Below are 21,445 nucleotides of genomic sequence, written 5' to 3'. Positions count from 1 at the left end.
ATCCTAAAGATGGATGCAGACAAACAAACAGCAATTGATTCGCCAATTAAGATCGTAAGGTGTTGATTTATAATGGGTGGCAGGTTAACTTCTCCATGAAAATTAGGAAGACATGGGTTGGATGCAAAATAACTGCAGCAGATAACTTCTCCTTCTAGAAGAAATAATATGAGTTTCAATGGTCCAGATTAAAAGAAAGTGACTTTAAACGGCTATGACGAACCCAAAAATCAGTTTTTATCATCGGGAACAATAGAATATAATAGGAATGGAATAAAAATTGTAGTAGTCATGAAAGATATTCGAATTGGTATTGGATCCTGATGTGTATATCTGCTGCTATAATTAGGCTGATTTAGCAAGGTTAAATTTTGTTCAAGAGTTGATTATATCTTTACGATAAACCATGTGGTGGAAATGCAAATGTGTGTATTCTTTGTTTAATCCTTTACCCATATGTATACATAATTCAGGTTCTTATTTACTTATATACGTAATACATAATTCAAGTTTTTATTTACCTAGATGGATTAAAACACAATATGTGATGTGTGACTTGTGTGCTTGAGAAGTACAGTTGGATAATGTGTTTTAGAATTAAGAGTTTGTTAAGGAGATATGGAATTATATTGAAAAAAATAATGCGTGATTAAATGTTAAGTAATATCTTAAATATACTCTCAAAGTTGTAAATGCATGAGAAACCTGTATTTACAAATAAAATAATCTGATGGTGTGAGAAAATGTATGGAGGTCCCGTTTATTTATATTTAAAATTTAAGATTAAGACCTTTATATTTATTTATTAAAATGAAAATATTATTTAGTTAACTCGTGCATCACAAGCATATTTAACATAGTAAAGGATATACAAAGACTATATGAAGAGTCTGATATAATTTCTTATGTGTACATTCCATCAAAACTTTCGAAATAGGACCATCAATTTGGATTCTTTCTATTCATTACCGTTCGGAATGAGCGATGTCTAATTGAAAATCTTCAAACATATGTTTCAGACCAACCAAAGCAAGTTTTGTCACCTATTCATTATCTGGTACTCAACCTTTGTATTAAATTTTCCCAAGGATTAAACGAGGGCAAACAGAGTTAATGATATGTTTTCAAGCTTGGGGTTTCTCGATGCGTTTATTCACACTTCTTTGATTCATTTCTATGTGAAAATTGCATATATATGTTTTAGATAACCAGCCAATACAATCTATGTTTTATAAAAGAAAACTCATAAGTTTTTTTCCATAAGAATTTTACCCACTTTTATAAGATTGGTCTTTGCTTTAAATGCTGGATAGAAACCAAGAGATTGTCTGCAATTTTCAACGTATCACACCACTTACTTGAGAATTAACTAAACTACCATTAAATAGCCCTTAATGAAAGACTTTTCATTACCTCTCAACCAGTTTATATACCAATCTTCATTGCATGATTTGAATATAAAAAGCCAGTAGGCAGGATCTTCTTGCTTGGGGTTCTGGAAATATGGCTGACACGAAGACAAACGAAGCTAAAATCTCGATAAAAGTAATAGTAGACAGTTAAAAAGAGAGTGGTGTACGCGGTAGCTGATCACACTTTTGTTGACATTCTGTTCAGCTTCATCACATTGCCCCTAGGAACAATTGCCAGAATCTTGGATAAACTTGATGACAAAAAGTTTGGGGCCCTCGGGAGCTTGAACAATCTGTACCAAAGTCTGAAGGATCTTCCCGAGTGTTACTTAGCTACAAAAGCATGTCAGTTTATGCTTCTTAACGCCAGAAGTCTGTCATATGAACACTGCAAAAATCTTAAACTAAAAATAGAGGACACTGAGCCCATAAAGTATTACGCATGTAGTAACAGGAGGTGTGTGTATGTTTACCGCGCTGGGCTAAGTTATCCGTCTGATAGCTGCTATACTAGCACCCGGAGTACTAGTATCGTAGCTGGTAAGAGTGATGAAGCTACATGTGGTGTTTTTGTTTCTGATAATGCAACTTTTATCATCACTGATGATCTTTGTGTGGAACCGTATACTTCCGCAAGTAGCATTCGATTGCTCACAGATTTTGGAGTCACAGACATTGACGATCTAGAGGAGAGAATTTTAGACTTGTCGTCTCACAAGGTAAAACTTTATATATTATCTCTATATACAGGTACAAGAAACTTTTGACATATCATTTTAACATGTGTAAAAGCTAAAACTTTTCTCTGATTTTTTTTAATGTTGTTTTTTCTTCATATTTGTAGGTGCTACAGTTATTGAAGATGGCTCTATCAATTGATCGTCCCCTCACAGGTTTAGTTTTTTCTGAACTTCATAAATCTATACAAGAATCAGTAGGTTCCGGACAAGATATTAGCTTCGATAAGTTTGATTTATTAGAAAAGGAGACACCAGCAAGTTCAAAGATGGTTGTGGAAGTATCTTTGCAGAAGTCAACTGGAAAGCTTTTATTTGCAGATGTCAAAGAAGATTTTGTTGAATTTCTCTTCGGGTTTTTATCAATTCCTTTAGGAACAGTAGTCGGTGAACTCATGAAAGGGGTTTCATCTGTAACTTGTATGAGTAATATTTTCTAAAGCATTTCAAACATGAGTGTAGGAAGATACCTCAAGTCACAAGATATCAAAGATATGTTACTTAAACCTCATGTTGGGCAGATGTTTCCTTCGAAACACCAAATGTTTACTTTGAGTGCCATTCCGCCAAGTTCGATTAAAGATGAACCAAAAGATCCGAGAGTAGATGGAGGACTACTAAAACAATGTGGGATGTTTGTATTGAAAGATGATATGACCGTAACCCCATTATCTTCGTTTTCAACTGTTGATATTTTGAAAAAGTTTAAAGTCCTGCCTGAAGATATTGAAAGATATGAGCTTGAAAGAGGTATCACCTAAACACTACTTTAAGTCTAACTTCTGTACAGTTTTTCATTTGTGTCTTATTTTGTTAATGCCAATTTTGTTTGCAGGGCTTATGTACGCTGAAAGCATCGCTAAGATCTTGCTTCAATCTGACCACTGGCCTTGAGCATCAATTGAATAAAAAAACTGAACTTGGGTACTTGATGGGGTTTTAATTGAAAGTTTTATGTCTTTTCCAGTAATGTTATATCTTTCAGAAGTGTTGTTCTACGTGCTTGACGCATATTGAATTAATGAAGATGTTTTGATAATGTTTTAAATTTTATATGTATGTCTTGTTAAACCTTTTCAGTATCTTTATCATGAAGGCTTTTTGTTAGTATATTGAACATTAATTTCAATGTTAAAAGTAGTTTACATGTGTTCGAAAACTCGCTGCACGTGCATGGGATTCACATGATCAGGAGTTTGTTAATTTGAGTTTTGAATAAGTTAACGTTGGTCAGTATATGATTTTAATTCATTTGAGTGAATCCTTTGGCTATATTAGTTTGTACCCTTGCTCTTGATCACCAGCCTTGTCGTACTAGAGCACTTGTCTCTGAGAGAGCGTTTCTTTTTCGTGATATCAATTACTATGAGTGAGCGGTTCAGTAATTCTCAAATCCCTGTCTTTAAGTGGGAGGGATACATATATTATTAGAACATCAGAATGAAGACTATCCTAAGGTCAAAAGACATACGGGATTTAGTGGAATTGGGTATCACAGATCAAATCAAGCAGCACCGACCTACATGAAGCCAATGAGAAAGATGCAAAGGCTAAGGGTTTGATCCAGTAAGGAGTGCATCATCAATTATTTCTAGAATTGGTGTTGCGTCAACGGCTGATACAACAAGAACTGCGTTTCAAGGGGATTCACAAGTCCAAGTAGTCTCTTTTTCACTTGTCTACCATTACTTTAATCGAGAATCTCCTAATGAAGATCATATGGCAATTACTTCTCAAGGGTAATGTCTATTGTGAGCCAGCAAAGAGCATATGACGAAGAGGTACCATATCAAAAGATAGTGGGAAAGGTATTACCATGTCTCACCCCAATGTTTGATTAGGTGGTACCTTCTCTTGAGGTAGCCTATGATCTGACACTTGGTAAAGCTCATGGGATCACTAAAGTCCTAGGAGGAGAGAAAACCTAACGCTCTAAGAAATCCTAACGGTCTAATGTTGCAAGGGGGAAGGGTCGTGGTTAACTCATAGGTAACCGTCTATCTCAATGCTATCTCTGTAATAGGTAATTTGGGCACGTTAAAAAGGGACTGTTGGTACAATTAATGAAGACCAGAATGGGAATATGGCAGCCGAGCAGGAGGAACCACTTGTTGACAATGAAGATAAGGTATTTTTGGCTTGCACTAATGGCGACTTCAAGGGGGAAGAATTTGGGCAAACGTGTGGCTCACATGTGGTGTACATGAAGAGGCAATTACTCTAGAAAATGGCTAACACCAGAGGCTGTATTTTATTGATGTATTCTTCTATTTTGCCAATGATTACAAGAAGAATATAAATACAAGAATGAAAAAAACGTAAAAGGAAAAAACCAAAGGCACGACTAATAATAAGGAAAGTCAAAGGAGCAGATTATGGAGTTTATTGAATCACGGGAGAGAAATAAGGAAGAAAAATATTTTCTTCCAATACTCCCTCTCAAGTTGGAGCAAGTAAGTTTCGAATTCCCAACTTGTCAAGGAGAAATCTAAGTTGTTGAGACCCCAACCCTTTGGTAAAAATGTCGGCGATTTGCATTTTGGTGTCGATGTGGTGAGGTTTGATTTCTTGACTGTCTACTCTTTCCTGTACAAAGTAGCAGTCCATCTCTACGTGTTTGGTACGCTCATGGAAGACCAGATTATTGGCAATGTGGCCCGCCGCTTGGTTGTCACAAAAAAGAGGAGTCGGTTTGGTTAAAAACACTCCGAGGTCCTTCAAAAGCCAACGAACCCATAAGATTTCACTTACACTAGAGGCCATCGATCGGTATTCTGCCTCGGTGGAAGAGTGGGAAACAACCGATTGTTTCTTTGTTTTCCAAGAGATTGGGGCTCCACCTAAAAGAAGCAAGTAACCGGTTCGTGATTTACGTGTGTATGGGCAACCAAGCCAATCTGAGTCACAATAGGCCGTTAGATCGCACCCTCCTTCTCGAGGGAGAAGAATTCCTTGTCCGGGTGTGGCTTTCAGGTAACGTAACACTCGATGAGCCGCTTCTAAATGCGGTTGTCTTGGATCGGCTGCAAATTGGCTAAGGATGTTAATCGAGTAGGCAATGTCGGGTCTGGTGCCTTGTAGATAAAGTAATCTTCCTACCAATCGACGATATTGTTCGGCATCGACTTTCGGTTCGCTTTCACTTTTGTCAAGTTTAAGGTTTTGCTCAAATGGGAAAGAACTTGGCCTACATCCTTGTATGCCACTGTCTTCAAGAATGTATAAAACATACTTTAGTTGACTCAATACAATCCCTTCCGCGGTACGAGCAACTTCTATACCAAGGAAATATTTTAGACTTCCAAGATCTTTTATGCTAAAATGTATGTCAAGCTTGTTTTCAGTGTCTTGTATTTTGTCTTCATTGTTGCCCACGATCACAACATCATCGACATAGATAAGTGCTGCAACAAATATTTTCCCATGTCGATAGATGAAGAGGGAGTGGTCCGCCTTTGATTGAATATAGCCGAGACCAAGGAGAGCATTAGCGAATTTTTGGTACCAATTCAGCAAGGCTTGTTTGAGTCTATAAAGTGATTTCCTTAATCGACAAACTCTTGTTTCTCAATCTTTAGAAAAACCTTGAGGGATCTTCATATACATCTCTTCATTTAAATCACCATGTAAAAAGCATTGTTCACATCAAGTTTGTGGATGGACCAATCTCTTTGTACTGCTATGGCTAAAATGGTTCTAACCGTGACCAGCTTCGCGACTGGAGTAAACGTGTCATGATAATCAACTCCCTCTATTTGGGGAAGCCTTTGGCAACGAGTCATGCTTTGTATCGCTCGACTTCACCGTTTGGTTTGTATTTCACTTTGTACACCCATTTGGAATCAATGGCTCGTTTCCCCTCTGTTAGTTTTTCGAGGGTCCACGTGCCATTTCTTCGAGGGCTCTAATTTCTTTTTTCATAGCTTCCTTCCACTTCTCATTTTTAACAGCCTGATGAAAATATTTTGGCTCATCGATCGAGTCGATAGCCGCTAGGAAGGCCTTGTGAGTATTAGAAAACTTTTTATATGAGACAAAATTGGTTAAGGGGTGTATCGTTGAGAATGCTTGAGTTGGTGCGGATTGAGAGTGGTCTACCGAAGGCGGAAGATAAACAGCAAAAAATGGCTAACACCAGAGATTGTATTTTATTGATGTATTACTCTATTTTGCCAATGATTACAAGAAGAATAGAAATACAAGAATGGAAAAAAAACGTAAAAGGAAAAAACCAAAAGCATGACTAATAATAAGGAAAGTCAAAGGAGCAGATTATGGAGTTTATTGACTCACGAGAGAGAAATAAGGAAGAACTATATTTTCTTCCAATAATTACATGTTGTATAAAATTGGAGATTCTAGACAAGTAAATGTCAAATTTGGAAGTGTGCTAGCAAGGCTTTGGAATAAGGTGCCATCAAATAGAAGTTCCCCCATGATGGCATTGAGTTTAGAGGGCACGTCTATATGGGTAGCGCATGGTGTACCCGGAGTTATGGAAACTATGTGTACAATGTCTCTAGCATACTGGATTGAGAACAGAACATGCTGTTCTTATCTTAGGTTGGAGTATCGCACAAGAAAATATGCAATGAGCCCAAGTATGACAAAGCAAACTCTTTTGGTAAGGTATCACTAAGTTCCACATGTGAGTATCTAAGTATATATAAAGGTTGTGAGGATGATGGGAGATGTCATTAACATACAGGAGATAGGTAACCTGATTGTGTTGTTCATAAAATTTTAATTTTAAGGAAAAAAATATTAATTACAACTACATATTTTTCTTAAGTTTTATTGAATTTCTTCAAAAAATATATTACTATGTCTATAGATCACTGTTTAAACATGAGAATGGTAATTTGTAAACTAATCCATACAAAATATAAATGTTCGACTGCACCGACTTTCTCAACACTGCAGAAACCAAAGAAAAAACTATATCTATATTTATTTCTATATTTATATGTGATATATGGTCAAAGTTGATGGCTTTTGAAACTGAATATCTTGAGAAAAGAAAAAAACTTAATTTTAATAGTAAGAGAAACTATTAAACTAACAAAAACAATTTTTCTATATATATTCATACGAGAAAACTACTATTTTAGTGACATGTTGTGTACAAACCTAATCACGTGCAAGTGTTTTTAAACTATTGATTAATATAGACTTAGCAAATAATACGGAAAAGTAGTTGTTAAATGAAGCCAATTTGAGCGAATGTAAATATGTAATACAAGAGGGTATAATAACATCCCTTTTTTTGTATCCGAGGCGTGGTTAAGTCAAAGTTGATGGGCTAGTTCTCCATTGTATCTGTCTATAAATACCACTAAGTTTATACACATTTCATTGCAACAATCATCTACTCTTTCCCTCACAAATTTTCTTTGAAATTAATCTGACAATCATGTCGTCCGCTACTCTCCAGGTTGAGATCCCTTCAAAATATCCCGCCGACAAAATTTTTAAAACTTTCAGTGATTTTGATAACATTGCGCCTAAGGTTAAGCCTGAAGTTTTCAAGTCCATTGAGACAGTTGAAGGAAACGGAGATGTTGGAACAATAAAGACCTTCACATTTGGTGATGGTAAGAAATCACACTCATACAAATTTAATAATAATTTATTTATATTTTTTCTCATGAATTATACTTAACTAAAAGTTAATATATTTTGAAACTAATAGTTCTTACTTTTTATCCACTGTATATAGCCGTACCGTTCACTACTGGAAAATATAAGGTTGATGCGTTAGATGTGGGCAACTATAGCTTTAGCTACTCATTCATTGAAGGTGATATCTTGATGGGCATATTAAACTCAATTAGCTATAATATTAAGGTTGTGCCTTCTTCAGACGGTGGAAGTGTGTTTCAACAAACTGTTACTTACAATTACAAAGGTGATGAGAAACTATCCGAAGAGATTCTTAAGAAAGAGAAAGAAACACACGAAGAAACCTACAAGGCAATCGAGGCTTATGTTGCTGCTCAAGCTTAAACTTATCATGAATCTCCACTTACGTGTTTTGTTGTTCACTTTTCCGTGTCGTTTGAAATAATGGACTAGGACTAGGTTCAAGTTGAATAATTGTTGTACCATGTTTTACTTTGATGAGATAAAAGATGATGATTGAGTTGTTTTAGAATAATCTATATTGAGTTTATGACGTAGTTATTAGTTTTACTTTTTGTAGATGTGTCACATGTGGTTGAATCTTATTTATTGTCGGAAGTGTTCTCTTATAAAGAAGTAACTTTCGCTATTCTCATTATCTTTCGTTAAGAATGGTGGATTTTAAGGAGCCGACTGAGTTACTCTAAAAGCCATTATGTGGCTTGATTTCTTCTATTATCTGCAATGTAGTGATGCGTAAGTAAATGTGTGATACGAACCCCGTTGAGGAATAATAGACCTGCATACAACGCATGGTTACCCTGGATACAAACCCAATTGTGTATTATTTTCTTTTGTAGTAAAAAGCCAAAATACAACGCATAGTTAGACTGCTCTTAAATACACTCCCATAAGTTTTGGTATAAACTTCCTATTAAACTTGACAAGTGGATAACAGAAGAAATCAAACACCAAAGATGCATAAATGCCTGCAACTCTTTTTCTTATTAGTTGAGAAAACAAATACGTACTAATATAATGGGCTTTTATAACCCTTACAAATAGTTTCCTACTACAACTTAAACACTATATTGGACTATAATACGAATTGTAAAGTTGATAAAATAATAAAAGATAAATCAAACTTTTAAAATAAAAACATATTTTTAATAATTAGTTTATTATTATCTTAATCTCCTCCAAGCTACCTCATAAGATCACGAACAAAGCGCCCTATATTATCAAGTGTTGTTTACGTTTCCCACTTTCCTTCATGTTCAACAATAAACATATAATTACAACATTAATATTAATCAATGTAAAACGTTATTAATCAAAAGAAAAGTAAAACCTCAAGAGCAACTGATGATATATGTTCACCGTTGGGGAATAATTCAAGAGGTTGATCATCAACAATAGAGACTTTCAATTAACAAAATAAACAAGACTCTGGACTATACTCTGGTCACTGAAATATTAAAATATAAAGTGTTTTATAGTCATAGCATCTAAAAAGTTTATATACCTATGTCCATATCTCTTTGCGTAACAACTGTGCATACTATTGTCAACATATATTATCTGATAAAATTAAACAACATGCCTCGCCCTACAGTTTAAGTGTGATGGTTAAGCAAATGAGATGAATTATGCAAGTCAACCGTAGTGCTTTAGGGGCTTGGTGCAGTAAATGGACGTGCAGTAAAATAGAGTTTCAGTTTACCCAATTCTACATGCTTCTTTGATTATCGCCTTTGCCTACATCTATTTAGTTTATTGAATGGACAGAAATAAAAATTAGTTGAACATGGAGAGAATTATAGGATTAAATACATTTATTATTTATACGCCAACATTTGGATTTAAATTAAAATTCAATTCAGAGTATTGTATATCAACGTATATGTAGGGATGAGCGTGGAACGGTGCATGTATCCGTACCTGTATTTATACCCGATTGTACTCGTACCAAAAATTAATAAAAACACGTACCAATACTCGTACAAAATTTTTCGGTATGGTACGGGTACGGGTATTTCGGTACAGTACCCGTTTTTGTACCACTTTACTTTTTTAATTTCCAAATCTTCGACAATCTTGAAACTGGTACCAGTATAGGTAACAAACAACTTGAATTATTCCGGGTATCGGTACTTTCACAGGTACGTGACGGGTACCAAATTAGTAAAACCAAACTGGCCGTCGATATAATGATAAGCTAGTATTGAAAAACCCTATTTCGGTCGTCGACTTTAAGTGATTTATTTGTTGGTTCGAGTCTTGGATGCTATATTATTTAATTTTGAAGAAACGTTTGGTAATTGTTTAATAATAACATGGTTGGAGAATTTATTTTATATATATTAAATAAAAAGAATCCCAATTAAACCTTTATATACTCCAAAGCACAAAATACCAAATGTACCCGCACCGTACCCGTACACGTACCCAATTGTACATGTACCAAAAATTCAACAAAAATGAGTACCAATACCCGTACCAAAAAACTAAATCGGTACGGGTACAGGTACATGTACGGTACGAGTACGGGCATTTGGGACAAAATGTTCATCACTAAATATATGTCATAAATTTTATATTAACTTATAAGTTTCCGGCCCGGTTCTAATTACAAGTAAAGCCCAAACCGAACCAAAAATTTGGTTCGGTTTTAGTTACATGCAAAACCGAAACTGACTTAAAAGTTCATTTCTAAATAAACATAGACCATATCGTCAGTTTTATTTTGGTTTAGTTTCTCATTCAGTTTCTTCAGTTTTGAATCAGTTTTGATTATAAACATTTGCTTTAGTTACACGCAAAACCGAAACTGACTTAAAAGTTCATTTCTAAATAAACATAGACCATATCGTCAGTTTTATTTTGGTTTAGTTTCTCATTCAGTTTCTTCAGTTTTGAATCAGTTTTGATTATAAACATTTGTTAGCATATAAAGAGTAGATAGCTTGTATTCGATTGAGTTGAACAGACAGTATATTCTTTGCTTTAATTAAGAATAAAAACCAAGAAAGATTAATAAAAGCGTACAATCAAAAATCAATTTTAACATCACTGATTTAAAACCAACAATCAAGAAGCCGTCAAAGAATCAACTTTATGTCAAGAAGCCGTCGAAGATTCTCGCCTTTAACATGTAATCAACGATTTAGAAACCAATGACATAAACCTTGGTAACTAGTATCAGATGTTTAGAAAGTAGGATTTGGATGAATAATTGCGAGAATAAGCATTCGACTGAATGAGAGGTTCAGAGAGAGTGGCACGTCCTGCTTTATCTTAGGCAGAAGAAAACCCAGATGACCCGATTTTAGTTATACTTGTTAGGATTATACTCACACACGAACCAAACACAAACACAAAAGCAATAAACGAACACGAGGATTTAACGTGGTTCGGTCTAAACTGACATACGTCCACGAGCTGCAACGAAAATATTTGTATTATTGCTCTCTGCCTCACTCGTGATTAGGAATTACAAGTACAAGGCTAAGTATAAATAGATACATGATTAGGGTTTACAACTTAATCTCCAAGAAACTAATAATGGGCCATAATTAAATAATACGGGTCAAGCCCGCCACTACTCTTCATTTAATTAATCTGCCATAAAGATGTCTTCAACTGGGCCCAATTAAGCCTCCATAAACTCAACAATCTCCCACTTGGAGGCTTGACAATCTTCAAACTTCCTACCGATGATCGCTTGTACCTCTTGTAATCTTCCTCGTCTTCCTGGTTGCATCTGCCTTCTCATCAGTTAATTTGAACGCCCGTTGAAGCTTCCCCGAGCTCCAACACATCAGTCATGGCTACAACTGCCACTGACTCATTCTTGTCCCTACCGGCTCCCACTTACACAAACTGTCGAATCCGGGAATACCTTGAGAACAAACAACACTCTCCATATTAAGCAGGTAATCTTCTGGAGAGACTTTAACTGCTGAAATACATTCTCTTAACCCACTGTCTGGTAACTCTGGCAAAAGCTTTGACTGACTGACTAACTGCCAGTGCTCCCACTGCCACGAAAACCTCTGATTGGTTTTTCTGAACCTCTTCTAGCACGTTCAACCTGAATCTGACTTATGGCTCTGGATTTATCTCCTACAAAGCAAACCTTCTTCTGCCCACTAGACTCTGTGAACTGGACTTTGGCCTTCTTTTGAACTGGGCTGGTCACTCCCTCAGACGATAAACTAACCTTATAAAATGAACCCCTCTTTCTTCCTCGAGCAATGACAAGATTTCCCTTTACAACTTTCCACTGTCCGTTCCCAAATTTAACCTCATGTCCCTGTTTATCCAACTGCTCGACATAAATCAACTTTATCTTTAAGCTTGGAATCACTCTGACATTTTAAAGGTCCATGAATCGGCTGAAGTAACTAAATTCATGTCACCCATGCCCATAACATCAAGAACATCATTGTTCGCCAGTCTAACCTACCCAAAATCACCTTCCTTCAAATTCTGCAATGCTTCACTACTATAGGTAGCATGAAATGAAGCACCAGAATCCATGACCCAGAAATCAACATTATCCTCAACACTAAGAACTAAAAACTCATCCTCTAGCCATTCTTCTGCAGTGTTGACTTCTTTCTTTTCATTCTTATCATTCAGAAACTGATTCCTAAAGTGTCCCGCTCCATTGCAGTTCCAACATACCACATCCTTCTGAGTCCTAGACTGACTCCTTTTCCTATTCCCGCTCCCATTACCTCTGTTATTTTTTCTTCCTCTGCCAACATACATTAAATCACTTGATGATTCACCTGAATTTCTTCGTCTTAAATCTTCTCCAATAATTAAGTCTCGAATCCCATCAAAAGTTATTTTTGTACACTACGTGAAAATTGACCTTCGGCCACACGAAAAAAGTGTGGCCGTAGGCCTTTAGCCACACACATTTTGTTCAGGTAATATATGGCTAAAGGTCATGACACCGTGGGTATGATATGGCCACACACAGTTTTTAGTGGCCTTAAGTGGTAATAAGTGTGGCTAAAGCGTACAAGCATTAGTTGCTGGCCATCAAGAAGCCTCTCCAATAAGTGTGGCTAAACGGTAGAAAATGGCCACATGACAATTTACTATGAGTGACCATTGCACGTATATAGCCACATGAATTCATGTTTCAGCCACATGAATTTTATATTATTGTGGCCAACAGGGTTGTGTTAAGCTTGCATTGTGACCTATACCGTGTGGACATAGCAAAGAAATGGCCACTTAAATTTAATAATAGAGTGGCAAATTATATGATATAGTCACTGGATGTTACATTAAAAGTGGCTAAATATATTTACTTGCCACTCAAACACTCCTTTGTATATTATAGTGTGGCCATTGTCTTACCGTTTGTCACACATAATGCTTTTCCTAATTTAAAGTGTGGCTATTGTAAAACTTTTCGTCACACATAGTGAGGTACTGTGTGGCTAATCATATCTTATAGACACTAGAGCTTATTGTGAATGTGGCTAAAAATATGAACTTGCTAGTCAAAAACTCTTTTGTAGTTTGTGGTGTGGCCATTGTCTTGTCGTTTGTCACACATAATGCTTTTCGTAATTTAAAGTGTGGCTATTGTCAAACTTTTCGTCACACATAGTGAGGTACCGTGTGGCTAATAATATCATATAGACACTGGAGGTTGTTGTCAGTGTGGCTAAAAATGTGAAGTTGCCACTCAAACACTCTTTTGTAGTTTGTGGTGTGGCCATTGTCTTACCGTTTATCACACATAATGCTTTTCCTAATTTAAAGTGTGGCTATTGTCAAACTTTTCGTCACACATAGTGAGGTACTGTATGGCTAATCATATCTTATAGACACTGGAGTTTATTGTCAATGTGGCTAAAAATGTGAACTTGCTAGTCAAAAACTCTTTTGTAGTTTGTGATGTGGCCATTGTCTTACCGTTTGTCACACATAATGCTTTCCTAATTTAAAGTGTGGCTATTGTCAAACTTTTCGTCACACAAAAATGTTTATGTTGTGGCTAATGGTCATTTATAGACTCTAATTTTTGTAATTTTAGTGTGGCTATTGTCTTACTTTTGGCCACACCTATTTAATGTGTTCTATGTAGCCAAATTGTGTGTAATTAGGCAATATATAATTATTTTTATTTTTGTGCAGTAAATTAAAATAGCTATAAGCAAGCATGACAAAACAAAATTAGAAACAAATTATAATAACAATAATATTCACTTAAGCAAATGTATATGCAAAATATCTTACAAAATACAAAAATAACGACTACCTATATACTAGCTAAGGCGTCGGTTTTCTTGGCACTGCTCCTTGTCTTCTGTTTGGTCACCCAGTCTATCGTTGTGTACTTTTCCTTTGCCTTCTTGCCAGCTCTGTCTAGTTCTTTTGAGGATGGGAGTGGTGGTAGGTGGAACAACAGAATATGAAAAACAAATATGTATAATTAATGTCATATTTTGTAATTGAATAGAACAAAATAGTAGGCCTGCAGACGAACCGAACGTTCGTTTAACTGATCGTGAACCTTTCGGCTGGAGTTCGTTTATGTTCGTTTATCTTTGTTCAATTACATTAGTTTAGATTATAAACAAACGAACATAAACGAACACAAGTGTTCATTTTTTAAACTAAATGAAAATGAACATAGATATTTGTTCGGTTAATTTAAAAGGGATCAAACCTCCTGGTCACATAAGATTAGGTGTTCTGGCCAAGCAACAAAAGTACCACGTGTGTTGCCAACAGTCACAATTTTACCTGCCTCACAAGGAATAATTTCTTGTTCCTTTATGACTTCATCAATACTAACTTTATAGCAACCCTCCGGGATTGCTTTTCCATGCAACTGTTGTGGAACCGGTGACCAATGAACCTTACCATTTGCCACCTTGTTACGCTTGTCATGCATACACAAACGACACTCATACACCTATAATCAAGCATGTGAAATTAAGATGGCTTAGTTGAAGTCAATATATAAGTACATACCTATGTTGGTGGGAAATGAACAATGTTTCGCGCAGTACATACCTTTATGTCAGCAGGTGGGGAAGCTTCATCCGTAGATACATCAACTTTTCTTTTGCGGCTTCTCCGTTTTACCTTAAAACCATTCAATGAATCAATCAACAATAAAAGGAAAAACTGAAATTGCCAAATACTTACTAATGGTTTTTTCGAGCCGTTACTATCCGGAGTGTGGTGTAGTTGTGTTGATGCTTGGTCAACATTGTTCTCTACAGGCTTCATTGGTAATATAAAAGAAATTGGAATTGTTAGACTTATTAGGTTATAAAATATAAAAACTGAAATTGCCAAATACTTACTGATGTCGCGCTGTGGGGACCGACTACCGTTTAGTCAACACTTTTTTCCACAGACTTGGCCTGCAATTCGGTAATAGAAAATGAGTACACTCACATTGGAAACGAATTATAAAAAGTACTGAAATTGTCAAATACTTACTGATGTCGCGATATGGGGAGTGGGTACCGTTTCGACAACTAGTTTATCCGCAGACTTGGCCTACAATTAACTTATGCAAAATCAGCACACTCACATGGAAAGTTAATTATTAAAACAAATCAATCAAACTGTCAAATGCTTACATGAGAAGCGGATTCTTGTTGCACAGCCTCACCTGAGGTTAAGATGTTTCCCACAAAACTGGCCTACAAATCAATTTATTAGGTTATGGAAAATGAAAAATCACATGGAAAGTTGTAATAAACAAAGAACTGTCAGATACTTTCTGGTGCTGGCATTTTATTTTGCGCCATAGCACTAGTACTTTGGTTAGAACCAACCTGATTGGGAACAGGATTTACCTATGAATTGTGATAAAAACAGTGCCAATTATGTATGTCGAATGCATTAATTAATATGTAGCATACGTCACTTACTTGACTTGCCGACATTTCCGGCAACAATCTTTCGAGATGCCTGAACCTGGCCTCAAATGCTAACTGTTCCTTCTCAAGGCTTGCTAGCATAGCATTCGTGGATTCAAGTAGAGACGTCAACCTGTTCACCACTACATCTCTCTGCACCGCCTCATACTCAAGTTGGGCAATCCATTGATTAAACGAGCCTTTTACCCGACTCACACCCCAATATTTACCTGTTATCAATCCGTACCCAATCCCTTTTAAAAACCCACCTTTCTCTTTGCCAAGCACTAAGGTGACGACATCTGTGCACGGTTCAAGTGCCAGGGCCCCGGAGGCGATCTGCTCCTCATGCTGAACCTGCAAGAAAACAAATATTCTAATACATTTGTAACACACTTATGTATCCACATCAAGTGTTGAGACAAGTTATACAGACTCAAGTTTTTTTGACACCAATATAAGGCAATGAATTGACTTTAACATGATTTAAAAAGTTTAATACTAAAACATACTAATTTGGTTGCCACGCCTTTGACAACAGCATTCTTGTATGTACCATCTTTGTCCTCCCTTCCTTTCATCCACATTAATGCATGGCCGGGTATCTCATCCGGTTCAATTTCCTTCTTTTTGACCTTGTAAAATATTCAAGAGAAAGCTGCTGACGGTCATGCGTTAGACACATAACCAACAAATCATTGAACTAGAGAGAAAGCAGCTGACGGTGATTACCAGTTTCTCTCGAAGGTAGGTATAACCCCCTCGTCCCATGTGATGATCAAAAACATTCTTTGCTCGAGCTCCCTTTGATGAAGCCGATTTTTTCTTCAACCACACATTATAATCATGTCATTATATTTAAACAAAAAACATAAACCATATATAGTCTATTAATCTACGTTTGCAGAGTAGAGAATTTATACCTGAAACTGCTCTGATTGTATGTACTCAACGAAGCGATCCCAGTCTTCTTGCCTGATCATCATCCTGTGTCCCTTTGGTATCGCCTTCAGCTTCAGAGGTTTACCGATGTTCGGCATAATGTATTTGGCATACATTTTTCTTCTGAAATTCCGAAAAAGGTGTCCGAGCCGATTCATCACAGAAGGCCTGTGAGACGCCTCAATCTCAAAATATTTCTACACAATATAATACAATAAAGGTAAATTACTTCTCAAAATATAAAATTCACAAATAAAAGTAAAGAATAACCGTTATTTGTTCCCACAGTTTATCTCTAAGCTCCTTTGTGACCTCCCTCCAACTTAAATGTCTCAAGCCAACTATTTCCCTTACAACATCCTCTAAAAAACTTGCAAACTTTGATCTGTTTTGGCCAGATTCAGACATCAGATTTACCAGCATGGAAAGCCATAGATGACAGGTACTCCGATACCATCGGAAGCGATCCAAGAAATCTTCGTCTAGAGATTTGCACTGATGGGGTCGACGTACATAGAGGCAACAGAAACCACAGTGTCTGGCCTGTTTTAGCAGTCATTTACAACCTTCCACCTTGGATGTGTATGAAAAGAAAATTCATCATGCTTTCCTTATTAATATCCGGAGTTCCAGGAAACAATATTGATGTGTTTTTACAGCCTTTAATTGACGATCTAGCATCTTTATTTGAGGTCGGGGAGCCAACATATGATGCATATAAACAAGAAATGTTTACACTACGTGCAGTTGTGTTATGGACGATTAATGATTACCCTGCTCTTGGTACACTATGTGGTTGCCCTTACAGTGGATTCAAAGGTTGTGTGGTGTGTCGAGGGCGACACTCAGTGTGTTCGACTTTATCACACAAAGAAGCAGAGTTATGCTGCCCACAGAAGGTATTTATCACATGACCACCCTTTCAGAAAACAAACAAAGACGTTCAACGGAAAAGGGGAGATGAGAACTGCTAAAGAGCCTATGACAGGGGAAGAGATATACGACGAGGTCAAAAAATTAACAATGAATGGGGAAAGGGATCCGAATCCCTAAGTGGGAGTAAGAGGAAAAGGGATAACACAACGCCGCAGCCATATTGGAAGAAGTTCAACATATGGTACCAACGGCTCAGCTATTGGAAGTATTTACCTGTCCAACATTGTATTGATGTATTGATTTGATGCATGTTGAAAAGAATGTGGCAGAAAGTATTGTCGGGACGTTACTAAACATTCCCGGTAGGACAAAAGAAGGATTGGCAGCTAGAAAGGATTTGGAGTTTTTAGGGATTAAAAAGGAGTTTACAGGTGGTAGTGGCTGCTAAAGTTTTCAGGGTTGATGACGTTTGTTTACGGGTGAGGTGAATGTTGTTTCGTTTATTTTGGGAGGGATATGATCTTTTTTATCTTGGCTTGTCGTCTATGATGGCCACGCCATTCAATTTTTTTATACAAGGAAATTGGCGGCATCCAGTGGGTTCATAATCTGATCGGAATTAGGCTTCTTACTATATGGTAGATGCATTTTGTGTTCCTTCAATTCATGGTTGGTTAATCTTCACTAATCGTGGCATGTCACATGTAGGTCCTCTTTGGATGGATCTAACAACTTTACTCGGATTAATCCTTGTTGTTAGCTAGCGGAAATCACTAATAACACTCAGATTTCATATCTTAGTTTGTATAAACAAAAGGAAAGAAAGATAGAAAGTTAGGTAGGTGAGAGAGAAAATTTTCTCTTTATTTTCAAGTAATTGATGAGAGTTATGGAGAAATGGGGTAAAGTGACCTTTTATATGGTCCCTCATTTCTCCAAGTTTACATAACATGGATGCAAAATAAACGTACTGAGGTACATAATAGTATAATACACCGACTATAAGCTAATATAAAAGCATACACAATTCTAATTCTAATATAGAATATTAGCCCTACAATCTCCATCTAGAATTTAGTACGTCCGGGAACCTTCATCGAGTTCCTTGTTTCGTCATTATTTCTTGAAATCTTGTACTTGTCTTGTTCCAAAAGCTTGAATGAGATTGGATCTTGGACAAATCTTTATTTTCCATTCTTGAAGACTTGAACTTCAATCTTATTTTTTGGCAAGGATCGACAACAGCAAATTTTAGAAACATCAGATGCGGGAGGCTCGACGTCTAATTTTCTTTTGTTGATTTTCTTGTGACGACTTGTTTCTTTGCTTTGTATTTCGACTGATCTTTAGACACGATCAGTTCATTTTCAGGTTCAACCACCAACTGTCATGTTCTCGTTTTCTTTTAAGTGCTTCAGCATCTACAACATCAGTCTCTACAACCCAAGACACTTGATCTTGATCTACCTGTCTATGTACAGTTGAACAAAAATTAGAGCGAATAAGATTCGTTCACAGACCCGATCGAGGGTCAAAGAAGAATTTTCTTTCTCAAAACATGCTATTGGTTTGATGTGTTTGCAAGATAACTCTGAAATTCTATTTTATATAAAATTTTCATAAAATATCAATTTCAGTCCCTCAACTTGTAGATGATTTGTTTAAGTCCCGGGTTTCGAACGAACTTGACAACAAAATGCATGATTTTGAATAAAACAAATATTTAATAAAATATGTACGAACACATAAAAACTTAAAATCTTTTTGGCATTTTCTTATTTTTTAAAATATATACAATATTTTGAAGTTAAAACATAAAATAAAACAAGAAAAATGAAAAAGATATGAGTAAAGATGATATAAAAATTTTATATAACAATAATATTTACAGAATTTTCTAATGACTTTAATATTTTTGCTAGAAAGATCACAACATGGAATCACATTAATCGATAACGTCCTATATCACACTTCTATTTGGATATTATTATACCAAGAACCCAAAGTCGATTGTAGATATATTTAGTCCACCTTAAACTTAACAAGTATTTTGAAGTCAGAATGATACATTAAGGTATGTATTAAGCACATTACTTATGTGGTAGGGATGAGATCGGGACCATACCCGTACATGTACCCGTACCTAAAAATAGTAAATCTTGGTACCTAAACCCGTACCATTTTATGGTAAGAGTACGGGTACATGTACTTTGGGTACGGTACTCGCTTTGGTACCCCTTGTTCTTTTTTTTAAAAATCTCTACTAAACTAGGTATCGGTATTGGTACGATACCGACAATCAGTTATCTAAAATACCAAAACCGTAATACCGCAACCAAAACATAATACCAAAATCAAAATAAAAGATATCAACCATAATATAAAATCCATTCAAAATCAAGTAATGAATACCATATGCAAAGTATCAAAAAAAAATTATAAAAATGTTTAAAACAAAATTAACTTATACAAAGAAAGTCAACATTCATTTAATCTTCGCTTGTCATCTTTTTATTTTCCTTTTCTTTGTTTATTGGTTCCTCAATTTATATAGAAAAACAAGAGAGAAAGCTAATACATGTTATTTAATAATATACACGATTACACATACATGAAATAAAAATATACAAATACACAATATATGAATAACTTTACTCGAATTAATCCGTGTTATTAGCTAGCGGAAATCACTAACAACACTCGGATCTTAGTTTGCATAAAAAAAAGAAAGATAGAAAGTTAGGTAGGTGAAAGAGAAAACTATCTCTTTATTTTCAAGTAATTGATGAGAGTTATGGAGAAATGGGGTAAAGTGACCTTTTATATGGTCCCCCATTTCTCCAAGTTTACATAGCATGGATACAAAATAAACGTACTGAGGTACGTAATACATCGACTATAATCTAATATAAAGACATACATAATTCTAATACTGATATAGAATATTAGCCCTACATCACATGATTCTTTGATGCTTTCGAGACTCATTATATTAGGAAAAATAAGTGTTGGCTGTGTCTGAAGTTACTATAGCTGTTATGTATTGTACTTCATGCGTTATGTGCATGAAAAGCACAAACTAATAAAACTATTTGTTTATTTTACCCATATGTTTAATCGCTTGGCTTAGGCCGTACATCATCATTCAACAAAACAAAGTTTCATTCAACCGTGGCTTACACCGTGTAGGTCCCAAAACGACCACCGAACGGATTTTTCACTTGATAAACGTGTCGAGACGGGTGCGGTAAATCAAACGATCGAACAAAAACATAAAGATAATAAGTATAGTGAACGACTCCGTAATCGGTTAAAAGATTGATAATATTGAAGAACCGATCCCACGCAATGTGAGCTCCCCTTGGGTAGTTGATTTACATCTTACAAACACACACATAAAAGACTACAAAATGGTATACTTATAGTCTAATACATATTCTAGAAGATCTCCTCTCGTTGAAGCTGAATGCGTGTCCCGAAGCTCGTGTTTCGTGTCTGGTTTCCTCGTCGGCTTTAATTATTCACTTGACCATAAATATATAACGGGTTTCCTCATTTGATATCGCAAGTCACTAAAATTGGCCTTACAATCACCCCCTTGACTTATGATATCAAAACATCGTCGAAGCGTGTCTCGCATCTTCATGAATCAACCCGATAAAGCCGAAGCCTATTCAATCACCCCTAAAGGTATGATCTACCTAATTCATTCATGAAGGAGTTATCGCTTCTTTATCCATCTCGAATCTTCAAGCAATATAGGTTCAGAAGAACTATCGGGGATAACGATCAAATGAACAAAGCTTGTTATTTCCTCTTTAAGTCTAAATTCATATCCAATTTGTTCAAAGTTCACCTCATGGCTCGAACTTCTCGAACGCCTTGAAAATAATATAGACATGCTTTGAACACGGTCCAACAATGACAAAAACCCGAACACATTTGA

General features: G+C 36.0%; 1 protein-coding gene and 1 long non-coding RNA gene across 2 annotated transcripts in view; both read left to right on the top strand.

The window, feature by feature from the left end:
* Positions 1-7,532: 7,532 nt before the first annotated feature.
* LOC143588523 (root allergen protein-like) lies at positions 7,533-8,312 on the top strand. Its single transcript, XM_077069503.1, has 2 exons — positions 7,533-7,743; positions 7,869-8,312. The coding sequence occupies exons 1-2, from the start codon at positions 7,563-7,565 to the stop codon at positions 8,153-8,155; spliced, it is 468 nt and encodes a 155-aa protein (XP_076925618.1). The 5' UTR covers positions 7,533-7,562; the 3' UTR covers positions 8,156-8,312.
* A 6,366-nt stretch (positions 8,313-14,678) lies between these two features.
* Positions 14,679-21,445, top strand: part of LOC143589088 (uncharacterized) — a 183,052-nt gene continuing 176,285 nt past the window's right edge. Inside the window, exon 1 of the long non-coding RNA XR_013145210.1 lies at positions 14,679-16,282. This is a non-coding gene — a long non-coding RNA (uncharacterized LOC143589088). The remainder of the gene's footprint in view (positions 16,283-21,445) is intronic.

The sequence above is a fragment of the Bidens hawaiensis genome, unplaced genomic scaffold (genome assembly GCF_021521415.1).
Source record: "Bidens hawaiensis isolate Kalapana, Puna unplaced genomic scaffold, B.hawaiensis_p1.1 tig00001576_1, whole genome shotgun sequence".
Classification (NCBI taxonomy): Eukaryota; Viridiplantae; Streptophyta; class Magnoliopsida; order Asterales; family Asteraceae; genus Bidens; species Bidens hawaiensis.
The sequence above is the reverse complement of the archived record's forward strand: the minus strand, read 5'-3'. Positions and strand labels throughout refer to the sequence as shown.

Bases quoted from the DNA above. Each gene is read 5' to 3' on its own strand.
- LOC143588523 (XM_077069503.1), top strand. From the start codon at position 7,563: ATGTCGTCCGCTACTCTCCAGGTTGAGATCCCTTCAAAATATCCCGCC. The intron at 7,744-7,868 runs GTAAGAAATCAC...CACTGTATATAG, and splicing joins GACCTTCACATTTGGTGATG to CCGTACCGTTCACTACTGGA.